The following is a 17,778-nucleotide window of genomic DNA, read 5'->3' on the forward strand; positions in this document are numbered from 1 at the left end:
CAGTCCTTTTAAATCCTCCCCTGTTCTTCCCCTCTTGCTCTCCCTGTGGGATGGGTTCCAAGCAGTCATCACTCTGTGGGTGAAGAGGTTTCCCTTGAATTCTCTGCAGACTGAAGAAGTCGAGCTGACTGCAGTTCTGTCTCAGATGTCCTTTGTCCCTCTAATCCCTGGGCTCAGGAAGAATGACATTGGGAGTTAACATCCTTATTTAGGGCTCATTTCCACATTATGGGTCATTTTCCCTGCTTCTGAAGTGTTGTTAGAGAACACCACTGTCATCTAAAGACTGAAAGCAGAATGGGAAACCATCTGTTGGATGTTCAACGGAGCAGGGTCAGAAACCAGAGGCAGGTCTGCACAGGGCAGAGTGTGGGGCTCCGGGAAATGGTTGGGGTAAGAACGGATCATGAGAAGGGAATCAGCAGCAGGGAGTGGAAACGAATAACAGAGTAGGGACATGTCGAAGCTGATTGACAGAAAATAATTCGGTTGTCTGACTGATGACACAAGCAATACCTGTTGTGAGGTGCTCCATTGGTCAAGGGAAATGTGGGTGTTGGGAATGGTTATATCTATTGAGGGAGTTAGTCCTGCTTGTTTATCCCGTAATATAATTTCTGGATGGTTATTATATAACCATATAACAATTACAGCATGGAAACAGGCCTTCTCAGTCCTTCTAGTCCATGCTGAAAGCTTACTCTCATCTAGTCCCACCAACCTGCACTCAGCCCATAACCCTCCATTCCTTTCCTGTCGATATACCTATACATTTTTTTTAAATATCGAACCCGCTTCTACCACTTCTACTAGAAGCTCCTCCACACAACTACCACTCTCTGAGTAAAGAAGTTCCCACTCGTGTTACCCCTAAACTTTTTCCCCCTAACTCTCAACTCAAGTCCTTGTGTTTCAATCTCCCCTACTCTCAATGGAAAAAGCCTATCCACATCAAATCCATCTATCCCCATCTAAATTTTAAATACCTCTATTGAGTCCCCCCTCAACCTTCTATACTCCAAAGAATAAAGACCTAACTTGTTCAACCTTTTTCTGTAACTTAGGTGTTGAAACCCAGGTAACATTCTAGTAAATCCTTTCCGTATTCTCTCAATTATATTGAAATTTTTCCTATAATGCGATGAACAGAACTGCACACAATACTCCATATTTGGCCTGAACAATGCCTTGTATAATTTTAACATTACATCCCAACTCCTATACTCACTGCTCTGATTTGTAAAGGCCAGCATACCAAAAGCTTTCTTCACCACCCTATCCACATGAGATTCCACCTTCAGGGAACAATGCACCATTATTCCTTGATCACTCTGTTCTGTTGCATTCCTCAGTGCCCTACCATTTACCATATATGTCCTATTTTGATTAGACCTACCAAAATGTAGCGCCTCACTCTTAACAACATTAACCTCCATCTGCCATCTTTTTGTCCACTCTTCTAACTGGCTTAAATCTCTCTACAAGCTTTGAAAACCTACTTCATTATCCACAACGCCACCCATCTTTGTATCATCTGCTTACTTACTAATCCAATTTACCGCCCCATCATCCAGATCATTAATGTATATGACAAACAACACTGGACCCAGTACAGATCACTGAGGCACAACACTAGTCACCGGCCTCTAACCTGACAAACAGTTATCCACCACTACTCTCTGGCATCTCCCATCCAGCCACTGTTGAATCCATTTTACTACTTCAATATTAATACCTAATGATTGAACCTTCCTAACTTCCTTCCGTGTGGAATCTTGTCAAAGGACTTACTGAAGTCCCTATAGACAACATCCACTGCTTTACCCTCGTCAACTTTCCTAGTAACCACTTCAAAAAGTTCAATGCGGCTTGTCAAACATGATCTTTCATGCACAAATCCATATTGACTGTTCTTAATCAGACCCTGTCTAATCAGATAATTATATATCATATCTAAGAGTATTTTCCATTAATTTACCCACCACTGACATCAAACTTACAGGCCCATCATTGCTAGGTTTACTCTTAGAACCCTTTTTAAACAATGGAACAACATGAGCAATTCGCCAATCTTCCGGCACCATCTCCGGTTCTAATGACATTTGAAATATTTCCGTTAGAGCTCCTGCTATTTCTACACTAACTTCCCTCAAGGTTCTAGGGAATATCCTATCAGGAACCAGAGACTTGTCCACTTTTATATTCCTTAAAAGCTCCTGTACCTCCTCTTCTTTAATTATCAGAGTTTCCATAACTACCGTACTTGTTTCTCTTACCTTTCACAATTCAATAACCTTCTCCTTAGTGAATACCAATGAAAATCATTTTTCAAAATCTCCCCCATAGCTGTCAACGCTGATTCTCTAAGGGACCAATTCTATCCCTCACTATCGTTTTGCTATTAATATAACTGTAGAAACCCTCTGGATTCATTTTCACCTTACTTGCCAAAGCAGCCTCAGATCCTCTTTTAGCTTTTCTAATTTCTTTCTTAAGATTCTTTTTACATTCTTTATATTCCTCGAGCACCTCATTTGCTCCATGCTGCCTATATTATAGATCTCTCTCTTTTTCCGAACCATGTTTACAATATCTCTTGAAAACCATGGCTCTCTCGAACTTCTAACCTTTCAACCTAATAGGAGCATAAAGATTCTGTACCCTCAAAATTTCACCTTTAAATGAACTCCATTTCTTTGTTATATCCTTCCCATAAACTAATTGTCCCAATCCACTCCTAAATCTTTTCGCATCTCATCAAAGTTAGCCTTTCTGCAATCAAAAATCTCAACCCTAGGTCCAGTCCTATCCTTCTCCATAATTATATTGAAACTAATGGTATTGTGATCACTGGACCCGAAGTGCTCCCCAACACATACCTCCATCACCTGACCTATCTCATTCCCAGCAGGAGATCCAACACTGCCACTTCTCTAGTTGGTACCTCCATGTATTGCTGCAAAAACCTATCCTGCACACATTTTACAAACTCGAAACCATCCATCCCTTTTACAGTATGGGCTTCCCTGTCGATGTGTGGAAAATTAAAATCAGCCACAATCACAACCTTGTGGTTACTACAAATATCTGCTATCTCCTTACAAATTTGCTCCTCCAATTCTCGCTCCCCATTATGTGGTCTATAATACACCCCTATAAGTGTTACTACACCTTTCCCATTCCTCAATTCCATCCATGTAGTCTCCCGAGACGAGCCCTCTAATCTGTCCTGTCAAAATACCACTGTAATATTTTCTCGGACAAGCAATGCAATGCCTCACCCTCTTGGCCCTCCGATTCTTTCACACCTTAAGCAACGAAATCTAGGGATATTTAGTTGCCAATCACACCTGTCTTGCAACCATGTTTCACTAATAGCTACAACATCATATTTCCATGTCTCAATCCATGCTCTAACCTCATCCACCTATCTGACAATGCTCGTAGCATTAAAATAAATGCATTTAAGAAAATCTCCACCTCTTCCTCTCTGCTTATCCCTAACGGTGCACGCAACTTTATTATCTTTTTGTTTTCCTTCTCCGCTACATCTTCGGTCTGAACCCTCCTACATCAGGGAGGAAGTTCAAATCACCTCTGTGTTAAAAGTCTAACCATCACGGTGACTGAAGGCAGCTGCAGGTTCATGAGGGACTGTTACTGGCAAATTCTGCAGTTCTTGCGGCTGCTCATCGCACCCAGGACGGAACCCTGGTCACTGAGCATTGGAGGAGTCTGTTCTGCTGATGTTAGTCTTAAACTAGACTGGTGTTTAATATTGTGGATCTGTGAAAGTTAAAACAGTTTTGTTTAAAATCCCGTGATTCAGGTACTTACTGTCTCTACCACACTCACAATGTCAACTAGAAAGGCCACTCGGCCCATCTGGTTCCTGCCCATGTTTCTGTTCCATATCCGTATATCAAAATCTACCCCTGCCGTTCCCCTCTCACTCTCCCTGAGGTGACAGGTTGCAACTAGTCACCACTCCGTGGAATAGAAGATTTCCCTTGAATTTCATAGAATCACAGAAATCTATTTTCCTAAGCTCCATGTACCTATCCAAGAGTCTCTTAAAAGACCCTATTGTATCCGGCTCTACCACCGTCGCTGGCAGTGCATTCCACACACACACCACTCTTTGCTTAAAAAACATTGCTCTGATATCTCCTCTGCACCTACTTCCAAGCAGCTTAAACCTATTCTCCCTCGTGTTAGCCGTTTCAGCCCTGGGAAAAAGCCTCTGGCTATCCACACGACCAATGCCTCTCATCATCTTATACACCTGCATGAAATTCCTGCATGATTTTCTCCGGGCTGAACAAGACGATGAGCTCACTGTGGTTGTGACGTTCTCGCCCGTCGCCCATCTCACCACCTCCCCACTCCCCCTCTCCTCTCCCTCTCCCCCTCCCCGTTCCCCCTCCCCTCCCTCTCCCCCTCCCCCGTTCCCCCTCCCCTCCCTCTCTCCCTCTCCCTCCCCCCTCCCCTCCCTCTCTCCCTCTCCCGCCCCCTCACCCTTTGTGTTTTACGTCAAAGACCTCAATCAGGCACTAAAAACGCACTCGCAGTAAAGGAACCTGCAGTCTCGTAACACAATACACCTCTAAAGTCTGACAGCTGTCTAGCGAGTGAATCTTCGATGGTGCAGAGTCAGAAACCAAAGAGTTGCCAGATTGAGTCAGGCTTTGGGGCTGCAAAGAGAGTTGGGGTCCAGAGTTTACGAGGAGGAGGAATCAGACCAGCTGGATGTGGTTAAAAGTGAAAGATTAGAAGCATTTGGAAACTGGTTGATCGAAAAGAAAAGGTGGTTAATTTCTGCAAAATACTGCTGGAAATCAACAGACAGCAATTGTGAAGAGGAATAAAAAGACAACGTTTACACCGAGCCCTTTCAGCATGCCTAGCCTGTGTAATCCGCTGCTTAGTTGCTCCTTGAACTGCAGAGTTCCTCCAGCATTTTGTGTGTGTGTGTGCGTCTCTGTATTCCAAGCAACTGCAGAATCTCCTATGTTTTATAACTGCATTTTACTTTGGCATTCGATAGGCGTTGATATTGAGTATATTGCTTATGGGAGCCGCTTTCTGCGGTAAAACAGCTGCAGATTTTTCGATACACACGAAAAAAATAAGGTATGGACCTTGAACCGTTAACTGCACAAATCTTTAATGGCACCATGATTACCCATAGGGCCATGCGTTAAAAATTTCGCCGTCGTTGAGGCACCGATGAAATGCGCAGGCGTCAGGCTGAGGACGACACCGAGTATCACGCATGCGCGCAGTACACTGAAGGCCTTGAAAATGTCGGATGGAGGTAAGAGTGATTCTCCGTGTTTTTCTCTGAAACACCGACTTCAGAACGATTCCTGTGAAATCCGGACATCACAGTCCGCAATCCCGGGACAGTCCTGCTCTCTTCCCTCTCTCTCAGCCTCACGATCCGTACACGGGCCCCGGGGAGCTTCCGGCTGATGAGGGAATGGGAACCGATGGATCTCTCAGACAGAGCTGAGCTCCAGCTATCTAAATGCAAGGATGAGGAACTCGGAGAAAGGGAACAAAATCTTTTACATCACCAGTTGAGAAATTCGCCTTTGTTCTACCTCCGATCACTGACAGGAGAAAACCTGCAGATGCTGGAAATCCAACCAACACACACAAAATGCCGGAGGAACTCAGCATTAGTACTCTTTTCCATAGATGCTGCTCGGCCTGCTGAGTTCCTCCAGCATTTTGTTTGTGTTGCTTGTTCCACCTCCTCTTGTTCTGGACTTTTCTACCCGTGACGACATGTTTTGTCCCATTCTCTCTGGAAGATAATATCAAAAACCTTTGCCCTGGGCAACAAGTAGCTTTCACATCAAATGTGCCAGACTCCAGTGAGACAGACTTCTGCCCATCCCTTCATATTCATTGGGATTGACATCACTGAGGTCACCACCGTCAGTCATTGGGGGAGACTTCAGGGGAAATATTTATGTACAATACAGAAACTGGTGATACCTGTGTGTATTGTGGTGATGCGAAAGTTGTTGGAGAGTTTACAAGAGGGAAGAATTGGAGTGATATTTGGAAATCTGACTTTTTAAAGTGTAATTTAGCAAGCAAACCACTTGTGGACAAAGTGCAAAAGCACTGGTGAGAAAATCCTTCATTACCCGTTACAGGCCTGTGACATGGTGTGAGAGGGCAGATGAACTGAATCGAGCCCAGAGAAGATCACAGTTCTTACAGACAGTGATTTGCTGGCTGATAAAATGAATACCTCTCTATATAAAATTCGCAGTGCACATGGCGTCACTGGGTAAAATATTGCACAGTACAAGATTTCTGTGCACACTGGTGGTTACAAATTAGAGGGGACATTGGTGGGGAGAACTCCAGTGTCCCTGACACCCTCACCTACAAGATGTGCACCCAGCTGCACTTTGAGGAGTTGGAGCTGAAAATGGATGAATTTTGGATCATCCAGCAGTTGGAGGGGGTGATAGATATGACATGAAGAGAGGTGAGTTACACCTAAGGTGCAGGACACAGGAAACTGGTTGAGAGACATGAAGGGGAATGAAGTTAAATAGCCATCGCAGAGTACTCTTGTTGCCATCTCACACAACAGCCAGGTGGGCCGCTTTAGAAACTGTTGGGGATGGAGGGATTACCTGGCAGAGGAAAGTCAAACGGGTGGTAGGGGATTCGTTAGTTAGGGGAACAGAACAGAGGGGATAAAAGGTCAGTTTTGATGGTGTCAAAAGGACCTGACAAGTGTGGTTTGGGATAGGCCGTTTTCTGGCAAAGGAGTACTTGGTAAGTGGGAGGCCTTCAGAAGAGACATTTTTGGGAGTGTAGAGTTCGTATGCTGAAAGGTAACTGGTGCAGGGAGCCTTGGTTTTCAAGAGATATTGAGGCCCCCGATATTTTGTTCCTCTAAATGCCTCAGACTGTTGGGTGCTACCAAGACTCATTAATGACAACAGTATCATAATTCCACCCCCAAGCTCATCGGACTTATTTTTAGTCGTCTTCTGTTGGTTTCTAAAAGCTTCCAATAGTCTTTGCTCTTTTGTTTGCCCTCTCTTTGGCTTTTATGTTGGCTTTGGCTTCTTATTTCAGCCACAGTTGTGTCTTCCTGCCTTTACAATGCTTCCACTTCTTTGGGATGTATCGATCACTCAGCTCCTGAATTGCTCCCAGAAACTCCAGCCATTGTTGCTCCGTTGTCACTCCTATCTTTCCCTTCCAAGCAAGTTTAGCCAGCTTCTCTGTCACAGAAACATGGAGAAGTTCAGTACGGAAACAGGCTATTTGCCCAATCCATTCAATGCCAAACAAACATTTAAACTGTCTAATGCAACTAACTGCACCGGAACCATCGCCCACCATACCCCTACCATCCAGGCTCCCATCCAAACTTCTTTTAAATGGTGAAACTGAACTCATATTCACCACTTGTGCTGGCATCTCACTGCAAGCTCTCACGACCATTTCAGTAAAGAGCTTTTCCAAATGTTCCCATTAAATTTTCACTTCCCCACTTGCCCATGACCTATGGTTGTCATCGCACTCATCCTTAGTGGAAAAAGCTGCGTACCTGTACCCTATCTATACTGTCATAACGTTGTCTATTCCCAACAAATCCTCAAAGAAATGTATAATATCTTTGTTTATGTTTAGAGCCTTTTTCAGATGTATAGGATGATGAGGGACACTGATCGTGTGGATAGGCAGAGGCTTTTACCCCAGGGCTCAAATGGCTAGTGTGAGGGGGTATAGTTTTAAGGTGCTTGAAAGTTGATATGGAGGGGATGTCAGGGGTAACTTTATTTACACAGAGAGTTGTGGGTGCATGGAACGGATTGCAGGCTACTTGTGTGAGATTGTTTCAGTTACTGTGGGGCCAGGAACCCATGCAGCTCAGTGGGAACACAGAATAATAACAAGGGAGAGAGTCAAACTGAGCCAGGTCACAGATTGGAGATGGCAGAAATGCCCCATTCTTATAGAGACAGGAAGATCATCAGAGAGTTTGATGGTCTTCCAGATACCAGCACTCTGCCCAGTCAGGTGGTGATTTCTCTCTCCAACTTGGGTTAAAATTCACTGTAACAGTGTGATGCCAGCTCCCACCTTGACACTCAAGTAATCTCATCTGAAATGTTGTCCTATATCCACTGATGGATTTTGTAAATCTTTTTACAGGTTAAAAATTGCAAGGAATTTGAGTATGGGAATCTCGAACACAACACAGCAGTTTTGCTGTCTCTGTCCAGATATTTAAGAAGTGGAGCTGGGGTTTCAGTCAATCATCCTTCCTGCTTAGACTGTCAGGAGGGATTCACTCGATCATCTGACCAACTGGCATGCCCGTTAGTTTACATGGAGGGGAGCCCATTCATCTTCTCAGACAGTGGGAATGAATTCACTCGGTCATCTCAACTGAAGGTACATTAGCAAGTTCACACTGGGCAAGGCCATTCACCTGTTCTGTGTGTGAGAAGGGATTCAGTTGGTCTTCCCACCTGTGGACACACCAGTCAGTTCACACCGGGCAGAGGCTGGTCAACTGCTGAATTTGTGGGGAAGGATTCACTCGGTCATCTGACCTAATGGCTCACCAGCGAGTTCACACTCGGGAGCGGCTGTTCACCTGCTCGGACTGTGGGAAACGATTCACTCAGTCATCTCAGTTACTGAGACACCAGTCAGTTCACACTGGGGACAGGCCATTCACCTGCTCAGACTGTGGGAAAGGATTCATTTCATCATATCAGTTACTGAGACACCAGTCAGTTCACACCGGAGTGTGGCTGTTCACCTGCTCAGACTGTGGGAAGCGATTCACTGAATTATCTCCACTGAAGATACATCAGCGAGTTCACACCGGAGAGAGGCCATTCAACTGCTCAGACTGTGGGAAGGGATTCGCTCAGTCATCTCAACTGAAGGTACACCAAAGAATTCACACTGGGGAGAAGCCGTTCACCTGTTCGGACTGTGGCAAGGCATTCACTTCATCAGCTCACTTACTGAGACACCAGTCAGTTCACACTGGGGAGAGGCCATTCACCTGCTCAGACTGTGGGAAAGGATTCACTTCGTCATATAAGTTACTGAAACACCAGTCAGTTCACACCGGAGAGTGGCCGTTCACCTGCTCAGACTGCGGGAAGGGATTCTCCGAATTACCTCAACTTAAGGTACATCAGCGAGTTCACACTGGACAGAGGCCGTTCACCTGCTCAGACTGCGGGAAGGGATTTGCTTCGTCATCCCATCTGAAGATACATCAGCGAGTTCACACTGGAGAGAGGCCATTCACCTGCTCAGACTGTGGGAAAGGATTCACTCAGACATCTCAACTGAAGGCACACCAGGGAGTTCACACCGGAGAGTGGGCAATCACCTGCTCGGACTGTGGGAAGGGATTCACTTGCTCATCCCATCTGAAGGTACATCAGCGAGTTCACACTGGAGAGAAGCCGTTCACCTGCTCAGACTGTGGGAAAGGATTCACTCAGACATCTCAACTGAAGGCACACCAGGGAGTTCACACCGGAGAGTGGCCAATCACCTGCTCAGACTGTGGGAAGGGATTCACTTCGTCATCCCATCTGAAGATACATCAGCGAGTTCACACTGGAGAGAAGCCGTTCACCTGCTCAGACTGTGGGAAAGGATTCACTCAGTTATCTCAACTGAAGGCACACCAGGGAGTTCACACCGGAGAGTGGCCAATCACCTGCTCAGACTGTGGGAAGGGATTCGCTTCGTCATCCCATCTGAAGATACATCAGCGAGTTCACACTGGAGAGAAGCCGTTCACCTGCTCAGACTGTGGGAAGGGTTTCTCTTCGTCATCCCACCTGAAGATACATCAGCGAGTTCACACTGGTGAGAGGTTGTTCACCTGCTCAGACTGTGGGAAAGGATTCACTCAGTCATCCATCCTAAAGGCACACCAGCGACTTCACACTGGGTAGAGACCGATCTGCTCAGACTTTGGGAAAAGATTCTCTCAGCCAAATCAACCAGTGTGCATCACTGAGTTCACACTGGGGAGAGGCCATTCACCGGCTGTGAATGTAGGAAGCGATTCACTCCATCATCTAATCTTATGTAGCTCTCAGTTCTGCTGGCAGCTTAACAGAGGGGGTTATAGCCTGCCCACCCCAGTCTGGCCAAACTGAATAATCTCGTTTGGGTGGATACTGAGTGATGTGTCCCCTTTCTGTGAACTGTCTCTTTAAAATGCAAAGAGAACCGAGACTGACTTTGGACACGCTGTTAGATTTCTACAGAAGTGCTGGGTTGCTATGGTGACCAGCTAATGTTTATGTTCTGTGTGGTTAAGCAAGGTCAGAATGATCCTTTACCGACACAGAACAAGCAAGCGACTTCTTACAGAGAGAGGGGGCGGAGCTACATGATGGACAGCTGGTGTTCAGTACAATGGTATTTAAACACACGTAACTGCTTTACTCGCAGGGCACACAGACGCTCAAAGGCTAGTGATGAAAGTTTCTGCTAGTTGGACTTTCTTGTATCCACAAGGGTGGGATCTGAGGTTCGATAAAGAAGAATCGATCTGTGGCTGTTAGTGCGTGTAAGAGCGACCCTGTGGGATCTACCGGTAAGTCTAACCCTTGCCTGGGTTGGGAGACTTTCTCTTGAAGAAGGTGCTCTTGAGTTGGTCACGTCTGGCTAACTTGGAAGATTTGATGGGCATTGGAAAAGGTGGACAACACCTGTTTACTTGGATTACATCTCCCTCACCCTCGCCCTCTCCTTCCCTCCCTCCCTCCCCCTCCAATCTTGTGAACTAAATTGAATCTACCACATCATCGTAAGACTGGCGGTGCAGACTCGAGGGGCCGAATGATGTACTTCTGCACCTATTTCCTATTGTCTATTGACTATATCGTTTACCACCTAGGTTTTGGATTTTATATACAGGTGGCTCCCGTTTTTCGGACGTTCGCTTTACAACAGCTCACTGTTATGAAAGACCTACGTTAGTACCTGTTTTTTCTAACCAAAGAGGATTTTCGATTTTATGATAAAGATGATGCCTGCTTTATATGTGAGTTTACCCCGAGAAAGACTACCGTGACCGTGAAGCCTTGTGCGGCAGTTGTGTACGCATGCGTGCACGTGCCGATTTTTTTTCTCTCCAAATCAATTTCAGTTCACTATCTTATGGATTTTCAGTGAAACTACACCGTACATACAATATTTCTACTTTATATAGTGTGTATACTTATCATATCATTCCTACTTTTACTATAGGTTAGTGTTATTTTAGGTTTTATGTGCTATTTGGTATGATTTGGTGGGTTATTCTTTGGGCCTGGGAACATCCACAATCTTTTCCCATTTAAATTAATGGTGATTGCTTCTTCGCTTCATGACATTTCGGCTTACAAATGGTTTCATAGGAACGCTCTAGCATTAGATACAGGGGGAAACCTGTATTTACACCTATATATGCATAACATTGCTAACCCTTGGATTATCTGGTTTAAGTTCACTATTATTAGTAGTTACCACTAAAATAGTGTTTTTTCACTGCAAAACCCTACTCCCAAGTGTGTTCAATTGTTGCTGGTAGTTTTATAGGTTTGTGCCTGTGTGACACCTGAAGTAACAAATTGTACATGATATGTGATTACACTATTAAGATTTATAATTCTTACTTTGAATAAAGGGTCAGTAAAGAAAACAAAAAAAAAATGAAAAGGGGCCCACTCTCTCCATTCACGTCTTCTCATCTCTCCCCAGCAAAAGGCCATGAAAATCTCTCTTCCAGACTCACAAGGAAGAACATTTCTGTCATTAGATAGCTTTGCACTCCAAAACCCTGTTATCTCTAGTCGTAACCTAAACATTGCTGCTGCAGAGTAACCATTACCTCAGCAGTGAAACATTACAGAGAGGTCATTACATCAGCAATGAATCCTTACAGTGTGTTACACTTGTGACACACTACCGGGTTCACACTGGGGAGAAAGTTTCAATAGGCTGCATGCTGGATATTAGTCCATCACCGTTGCTGAATGCAATTTTGGGAGTGACTGTCGGTGCTGAACTCTGCAATTATTGCTGCTGCTCACCACACCCAGTTCTGCACCATGGTCACTGGGCATTGGAGGAGTTTCTTCTGCTGCACATTCACCTTTAATGGAACTGCAGTTTAATATTCTGGATCTGAGACAAATAAACCAGTTCTATTTTAAACTCTGTCTTCCACTGACTAAATCTGCCTCAGCTATTCAATCGTTTCTCTCTAATTATGGTATCTCTGATATATGGTGTTTCCTTCATCCTACTGAGAGAGATTATTCTTTTTTTTTCACATGTTCACCATACCTTTACTAGAAATGACTACTTCTTACTCGACAATCAACTCATTCCGTTTGTCTATTCTTGTGATTATCAGAGTATACTGATTTCTGACCAGGCCCCAATTACTCTGTCCTTAAATTTTCCTGGCCTTCCTCAGAGGAATAAACACTGGCGGTTTGATTCAACTTTACTATCGGATGATGATTTTCTAAAAATTATCAAGGATCAGATAACCTTTTATTTCAACACCAATACATCACCTGAAGTGTCATCCCAGATTGTCTGGGATGCCATGAAAGCATATCTGAGGGGTCAAATAATCTCCTATACAGCAAATCTCAATAGAAAGTCCTGTGCAGATCGATTAGACCTCATTAATCAGATTAAAGAATTGGATCAACTCTATGCGCAAACTAAGAATCTTGAACTATACAAGAAACGTGTAGAACTTCAAACTAAATTTAATCTTCTGTCCACTCAATCTGTCGAACACCAACTTCTTGAAAGTAAGAGTCGTTTTTATATTCATGGTGACAAATCTGGTAAATTTCTAGCCAATCAGCTGAGGCAGTCCAAAGCCAAGCAACATATTACAAGATCCGGAAGGAGAATGGAGATCCGATAGTAAAGTTGAATGGAGACCAGATCACTTAAAAATCAATGACGCATTTAAAAATTTCTTTTCTCGACTTTATTCCTCTGAATCTTTGAATGACAATATCTCTATTGATCATTTTTTAAATAATCTGAATATTCCTTCACTTTCATCTGATCTTAAAGCCAAACTTACTGCACCTATATCATTAGAAGAAATATATTCTGCATTGTCCTCAGGGAAATCTCCTGGACCCGATGGGTTCCCCGTAGAGTTTATAAATCATTTTCTTCACTTCCCTCCCCTCAGTTACTTTCAGTATTATCTGACTTGTTTAACTACAGCAAATTGCCACCCTCTTTCAATGAGGCTTCTATTATTCTTCTATTAAAAAAGGGTAAAGACACAACAGAGTGTTCCTCGTATAGGCTGATTTCATTGCTTAATGTTGATGTTAAAATCTTGGCCAAATATTTGGCTTATAGATTAGAAACTGTTATCCCCTCTATGATTTCTGATGATCAAACTGGTTTTATTAAAAACCGTCTTCCTTTTTTTAACATTCGGCATTTATTTAACATTTTATATTCACCTCCAACTGGGATTCCTGAATGTGTTATTTCCCTTGATGCGGAGAAAGCATTTGATCGTATAGAGTGGAACTACCTTTTTGCAGTTTTAGAAAAATTTGACTTTGGTCAAAGTTTTATCTCTTGGATCAAATTGCTGTATTTGTGTCCGACTGCCTCTGTTTTAACTAATTCTCAGAAATCCCAGTTATTTACCCTCAAACGTGGCACCCGTCAGGGATGACCTTCAAGCCCCTTTCTCTTTGATTTGGCTATAGAACCTTTGGCGATAGCTTTTCGAAACTGTCCTGAACTGACCGGGATTTGGAGAGGGGGTGTTGAGCATAAAGTTTCTCTTTATGCTGATGACTTATTACTTTTTCTTTCAAATCCGTCTACATCCTTGCCTCCAATGTTTTCACTTCTTGACCAGTTTAGCCAGTTCTCGGGATATAAACTTAATTTACATAAGAACGAAATTTTCCCAATTAATAAAGAAGCACAAGAATTAGCATTTCGTGATCTCCCCTTTAAAGTAGTCCACAAACAATTTATTATCTTGGGATTATAGTCACAAGGAAGTTTAAAGATCTCTTTCGTGAAAAATTTGCCAATCTTTCATATACTATTAAACAGAGTCTGTTACAATGGTCACCTCTATTTATCTCTTTGGTAGGTCATATTAATGTTGTTAAAATGTATGTTCTCCCTAAACTTTTATATTTATTTCAATCAATCCCAATTTTTATTCCTAAATCCTTGTTTGATTTCTTAGACTCTATTATTTTGTCATCTGTGGAAGAATAGCTGCTTAGAATTAACAAAGTTTATCTCCAAAAATCTAAAGAAGAAGGTGGCATGGGTTTACCTAACTTTCGTTTATATTATTGGGCAGCCAATATACATTGTGCTACCTTTTGGTCTTTTTTCCATGGCCAACCCGAGTGCCCTAACTGGGTGGCGATGGAGTTGAGCTCCACTTAAGAATTATCTATCTCTGCACTTCTCGGCTTCGTACTCCCTAGTAGTTTGTCCAGATTAGTAGTTAATCCTCTTGTCAGACACATTTTACGTATATGGGCTCAGTTTAGGAAATTTTATGGGTTCCATGGTTTTTCCTTTTCTAGCCCTATCTGACATAATCACCTTTTTTACCTACTACGTATGACTCAGCATTCCATGATTGGTATAGGAACGGCATTAGACATTTTGAAGATCTTTTTATTGATAATCGCTTGGCCTTTTTTCAACAGCTCTCTGCTAAGTTTAATCTGCCTAATGCTCATTTTTTTTTAGATATCTCCAAATTAGACTCTTTATTACTCCTTTAATCCCTCCCTGAAATGTCTGAGAAAAATGTTATGGACTTATTTCTTTCTATTAATCCACTAGGTAAAGGTTTAATATCATTTATTCGTGATAAATTAGCAGCCCTACGACATGCCCCTGTGGATAAAATTAAAACGGCATGGGAGCATGATTTAAGTACCTCCTTATCCGATGACTTGGGACTCGATTCTCAAATCGGTTAACTCAACCTCTCTGTGTGCTCGCCATTGCCTTTTATAGTTTAAGATTGTTCATAGAGCCCATATGTCTAAATCCAAATAATCTCGGTTTTACTCCAACATCAGTCCGCTTTGTGATAAATGCAAAAGGGGCGAGGCCTCTCTCATTCATATGTACTGGCTTTGTCCTAGCTTGGAGAAATTTTGGAAAGATGTCTTCATAACGTTATCGTATATTCTGAATCACCACCAAGAACCTAACCCTTTAATTACCTTGTTTGGTTTCTGGGGTGAGACAGATTTACGTCTGAGTTTGATGAAGTGTCGAATATTATCTTTTGCCTCTCTCCTGGCTATGCGTTTAATCTTCCTTAGATGGAGAGATGTTGCCCCGCCCACACGTGCTCAATGGCTTAACGATATTATGGCCTGCTTAGACCTTGAAAAAAATTCATTATTTAGTCCTTAATTCGGATTTGAAGTTCCATAAGGTCTGGGGACCTTTTATTGAGTACTTTCATAACCTTCCTCTTGACTAAGGTTTTTTTCTCGGTCCATTGCTTTCAGCTTTTTTTTTGAAGTAGGCATTAATACCTTCTGTTGCTAAGTGTATTCACAGTTCGGGGGTTTGATTGTCCTGATTTATATTCTCTATATTGTGTTGTGGTTGGTCTGGAGTTTTTTTTTGTTGCGGGGCTTGGGGAGGACACTAATTTTACATGTCTTCAATTTGGCTGCTTTCTCAATTATCTTTCTTCGTATCATATTATTATTGTATGTTTATTTTTGCACTGTATCAATGTTCTTCAAAAAACTAATAAATTTTTTTTTTATTTGGTACATAGTGAATTTATAACACAACTGGTGTACTCAGGCCTGCTGAACCCGGCCAGTGAATCTGTTCCACGTCAGTCCATCTAAATCCCCCCCCCCCCCATGTTGTTTCCCTTGAATTCTCTGCAGACTGAGGAAGTCGAGATGACTGCAGTTCTAATCTCTGGGCTGATGAAGAATGACATTGTTCGTTAACCTCCTTAATCACAACTTATTTCCACATTATGACTCATTTTCCCTGCTTTTAAAGGGTTGTTGTTGGAAACACCACTGTCCTCTAAAGACTTAAATTGGAATGGGAACCCATAAGTTGGATGTTCAAAGGAGCAGGGTCAGAAACCAGAGGCGGGTCTGCACAGGGCAGAGTTTGGGACTCTGGACGATGGATCGGCTAAGAACGTATGATGAGGAAAAAGGATTCAACAGTGGGGCGTGGCAATGGATGACAGAGTAGCAACATGTGGACGCTAATTGGCAGACGAAATAACTTGGTTATTTGACTGACGAAAAATGCCTGTGGTGAGGGGCCCCATTGGTCGAGGCACATGTGTGTGTTGAGAATGGTTATACCTATTGAGGGAGTTATTCCTGCTTGTTTATCCTGTAATATTATATCTGAATGGTTATTTGAGATGATCCTATCTGAAACAATGTATTGATTATCATATAATTTGTGAGATTATGTCCTTAACTGAATCAGGCTTGAAGTCATGGTGCCTTAATGAAGTTACCGTGGTCATTCATCAGTTTGTGTTTTAAAGCAAGATTTTGGTGAATGATTTTTGCCACTTGATTTTACCTGCATAAGTAATCAGATTGAGTTCAACTACTGCAGGATCCTGGAATGTGTTGGATTGTGTCTGGTTTCTCTTGGCATTTTCTGCATTTAGTGTCTTGTTTGCTTGTATTGCATGTATTTCAGATTTTTTTCTTTTTCTTAAACACCTTGTACTGTATTTCCGCAAGGAACTCCTCTGTTTCTGGGAAGAGGTCTCCAACTCTCAGTCAGGTGCTCGGTGCTTCCTTGTCACCATCGAGTCTTCTCAGATCGTTGGGATGTCTCCCATGGAGGGTCATACTCATTCCACTGGTTCATGTTTTCTTCCAGAGTGATGATTCAATTTTCTGAGTTGGCCTCTCATTTAAGTTTTCTGTTCTGTATTTCTTATCACGATTGCATATACACACATGGAGTGCTGAATCCAGTTCATTTTTGATGAAAATACATATAACTAGAAGCTTAATCTGACTGTTGTGTGATTTCGTTTTATTTCATGTGTGTTATTTCTCTTCCTCCTCCTGTCCAAGGTAGTGTTAATCTAAGTGGGTTTGAGTGTAAATGGTCTTTTCTTTCTTAAGTTCTTGTTTATCATTCTAAATTTTACTGATTGAAATGGGACCAAGATATTTTTAATTAAAAAAAATTCAATGTCGGTATTGATGAAAATGTTTATTGCTTGTATTGTATTTGTTAATTATTGAGCTCAATTTGGTAGTTTTTTTAAAGCCTTGGACTAAATTTTGTCAAAGTTTTTCCCTATTCCGCACTACTTTCTATTTTCTTTTCTTGTTGATATTCCAGATACGGGTGTATTAAGAGTCCCGGTGAAGGGTCTTGGCCCGAAATGTTGATTCCCATCCATAGATGCTGCCTGACATGCTGAGCTCCTCCAGCACTTTGTGTGTAGTTCTCTAGATTTCTAGCATCTGCAGGTCCTCTTGTTTCCCAGATACTTATGTTTCTTGAAAGAACAAGCCAAGAACAAGCGAGTAGTGGGGTTGTGTGGCTCTGTTGGTGAAATATTAAATAAAATCATTAGCAAGAGGTAGTAAAGGGTTGGAAGGTGTAGAATCTGTGGGTAGCATTAAGGAACAGCAAATGTTATGAAAAACCCTGATGGGAATTGTGCAGAGACTTCCAAACAATAGT

General features: G+C 42.6%; 1 protein-coding gene across 3 annotated transcripts; it reads left to right on the plus strand.

The window, feature by feature from the left end:
- Positions 1 to 5,202: 5,202 nt before the first annotated feature.
- LOC132388763 (zinc finger protein 229-like) lies at positions 5,203 to 17,315 on the plus strand. 3 transcript variants are annotated; one of them, XM_059961179.1, is made up of 3 exons: positions 5,203 to 5,317; positions 8,200 to 11,080; positions 15,860 to 17,315. In XM_059961179.1, exon 2 carries the CDS (start codon positions 8,607 to 8,609, stop codon positions 9,978 to 9,980), a length of 1,374 nt encoding a protein of 457 aa, XP_059817162.1. In that variant the 5' UTR covers positions 5,203 to 5,317; positions 8,200 to 8,606; the 3' UTR covers positions 9,981 to 11,080; positions 15,860 to 17,315. The 3 variants fall into 3 exon arrangements, with proteins under 3 accessions (XP_059817162.1, XP_059817164.1, XP_059817163.1); XM_059961181.1 differs by lacking the exon at positions 5,203 to 5,317 and adding an exon at positions 5,326 to 6,511 and having other exon boundaries at positions 8,200 to 11,011; XM_059961180.1 differs by lacking the exon at positions 5,203 to 5,317 and adding an exon at positions 5,326 to 6,511 and having other exon boundaries at positions 8,200 to 10,630.
- Positions 17,316 to 17,778: the final 463 nt, after the last annotated feature.

Source organism: Hypanus sabinus, unplaced genomic scaffold (genome assembly GCF_030144855.1).
Source record: "Hypanus sabinus isolate sHypSab1 unplaced genomic scaffold, sHypSab1.hap1 scaffold_400, whole genome shotgun sequence".
NCBI lineage: Eukaryota > Metazoa > Chordata > Chondrichthyes > Myliobatiformes > Dasyatidae > Hypanus > Hypanus sabinus.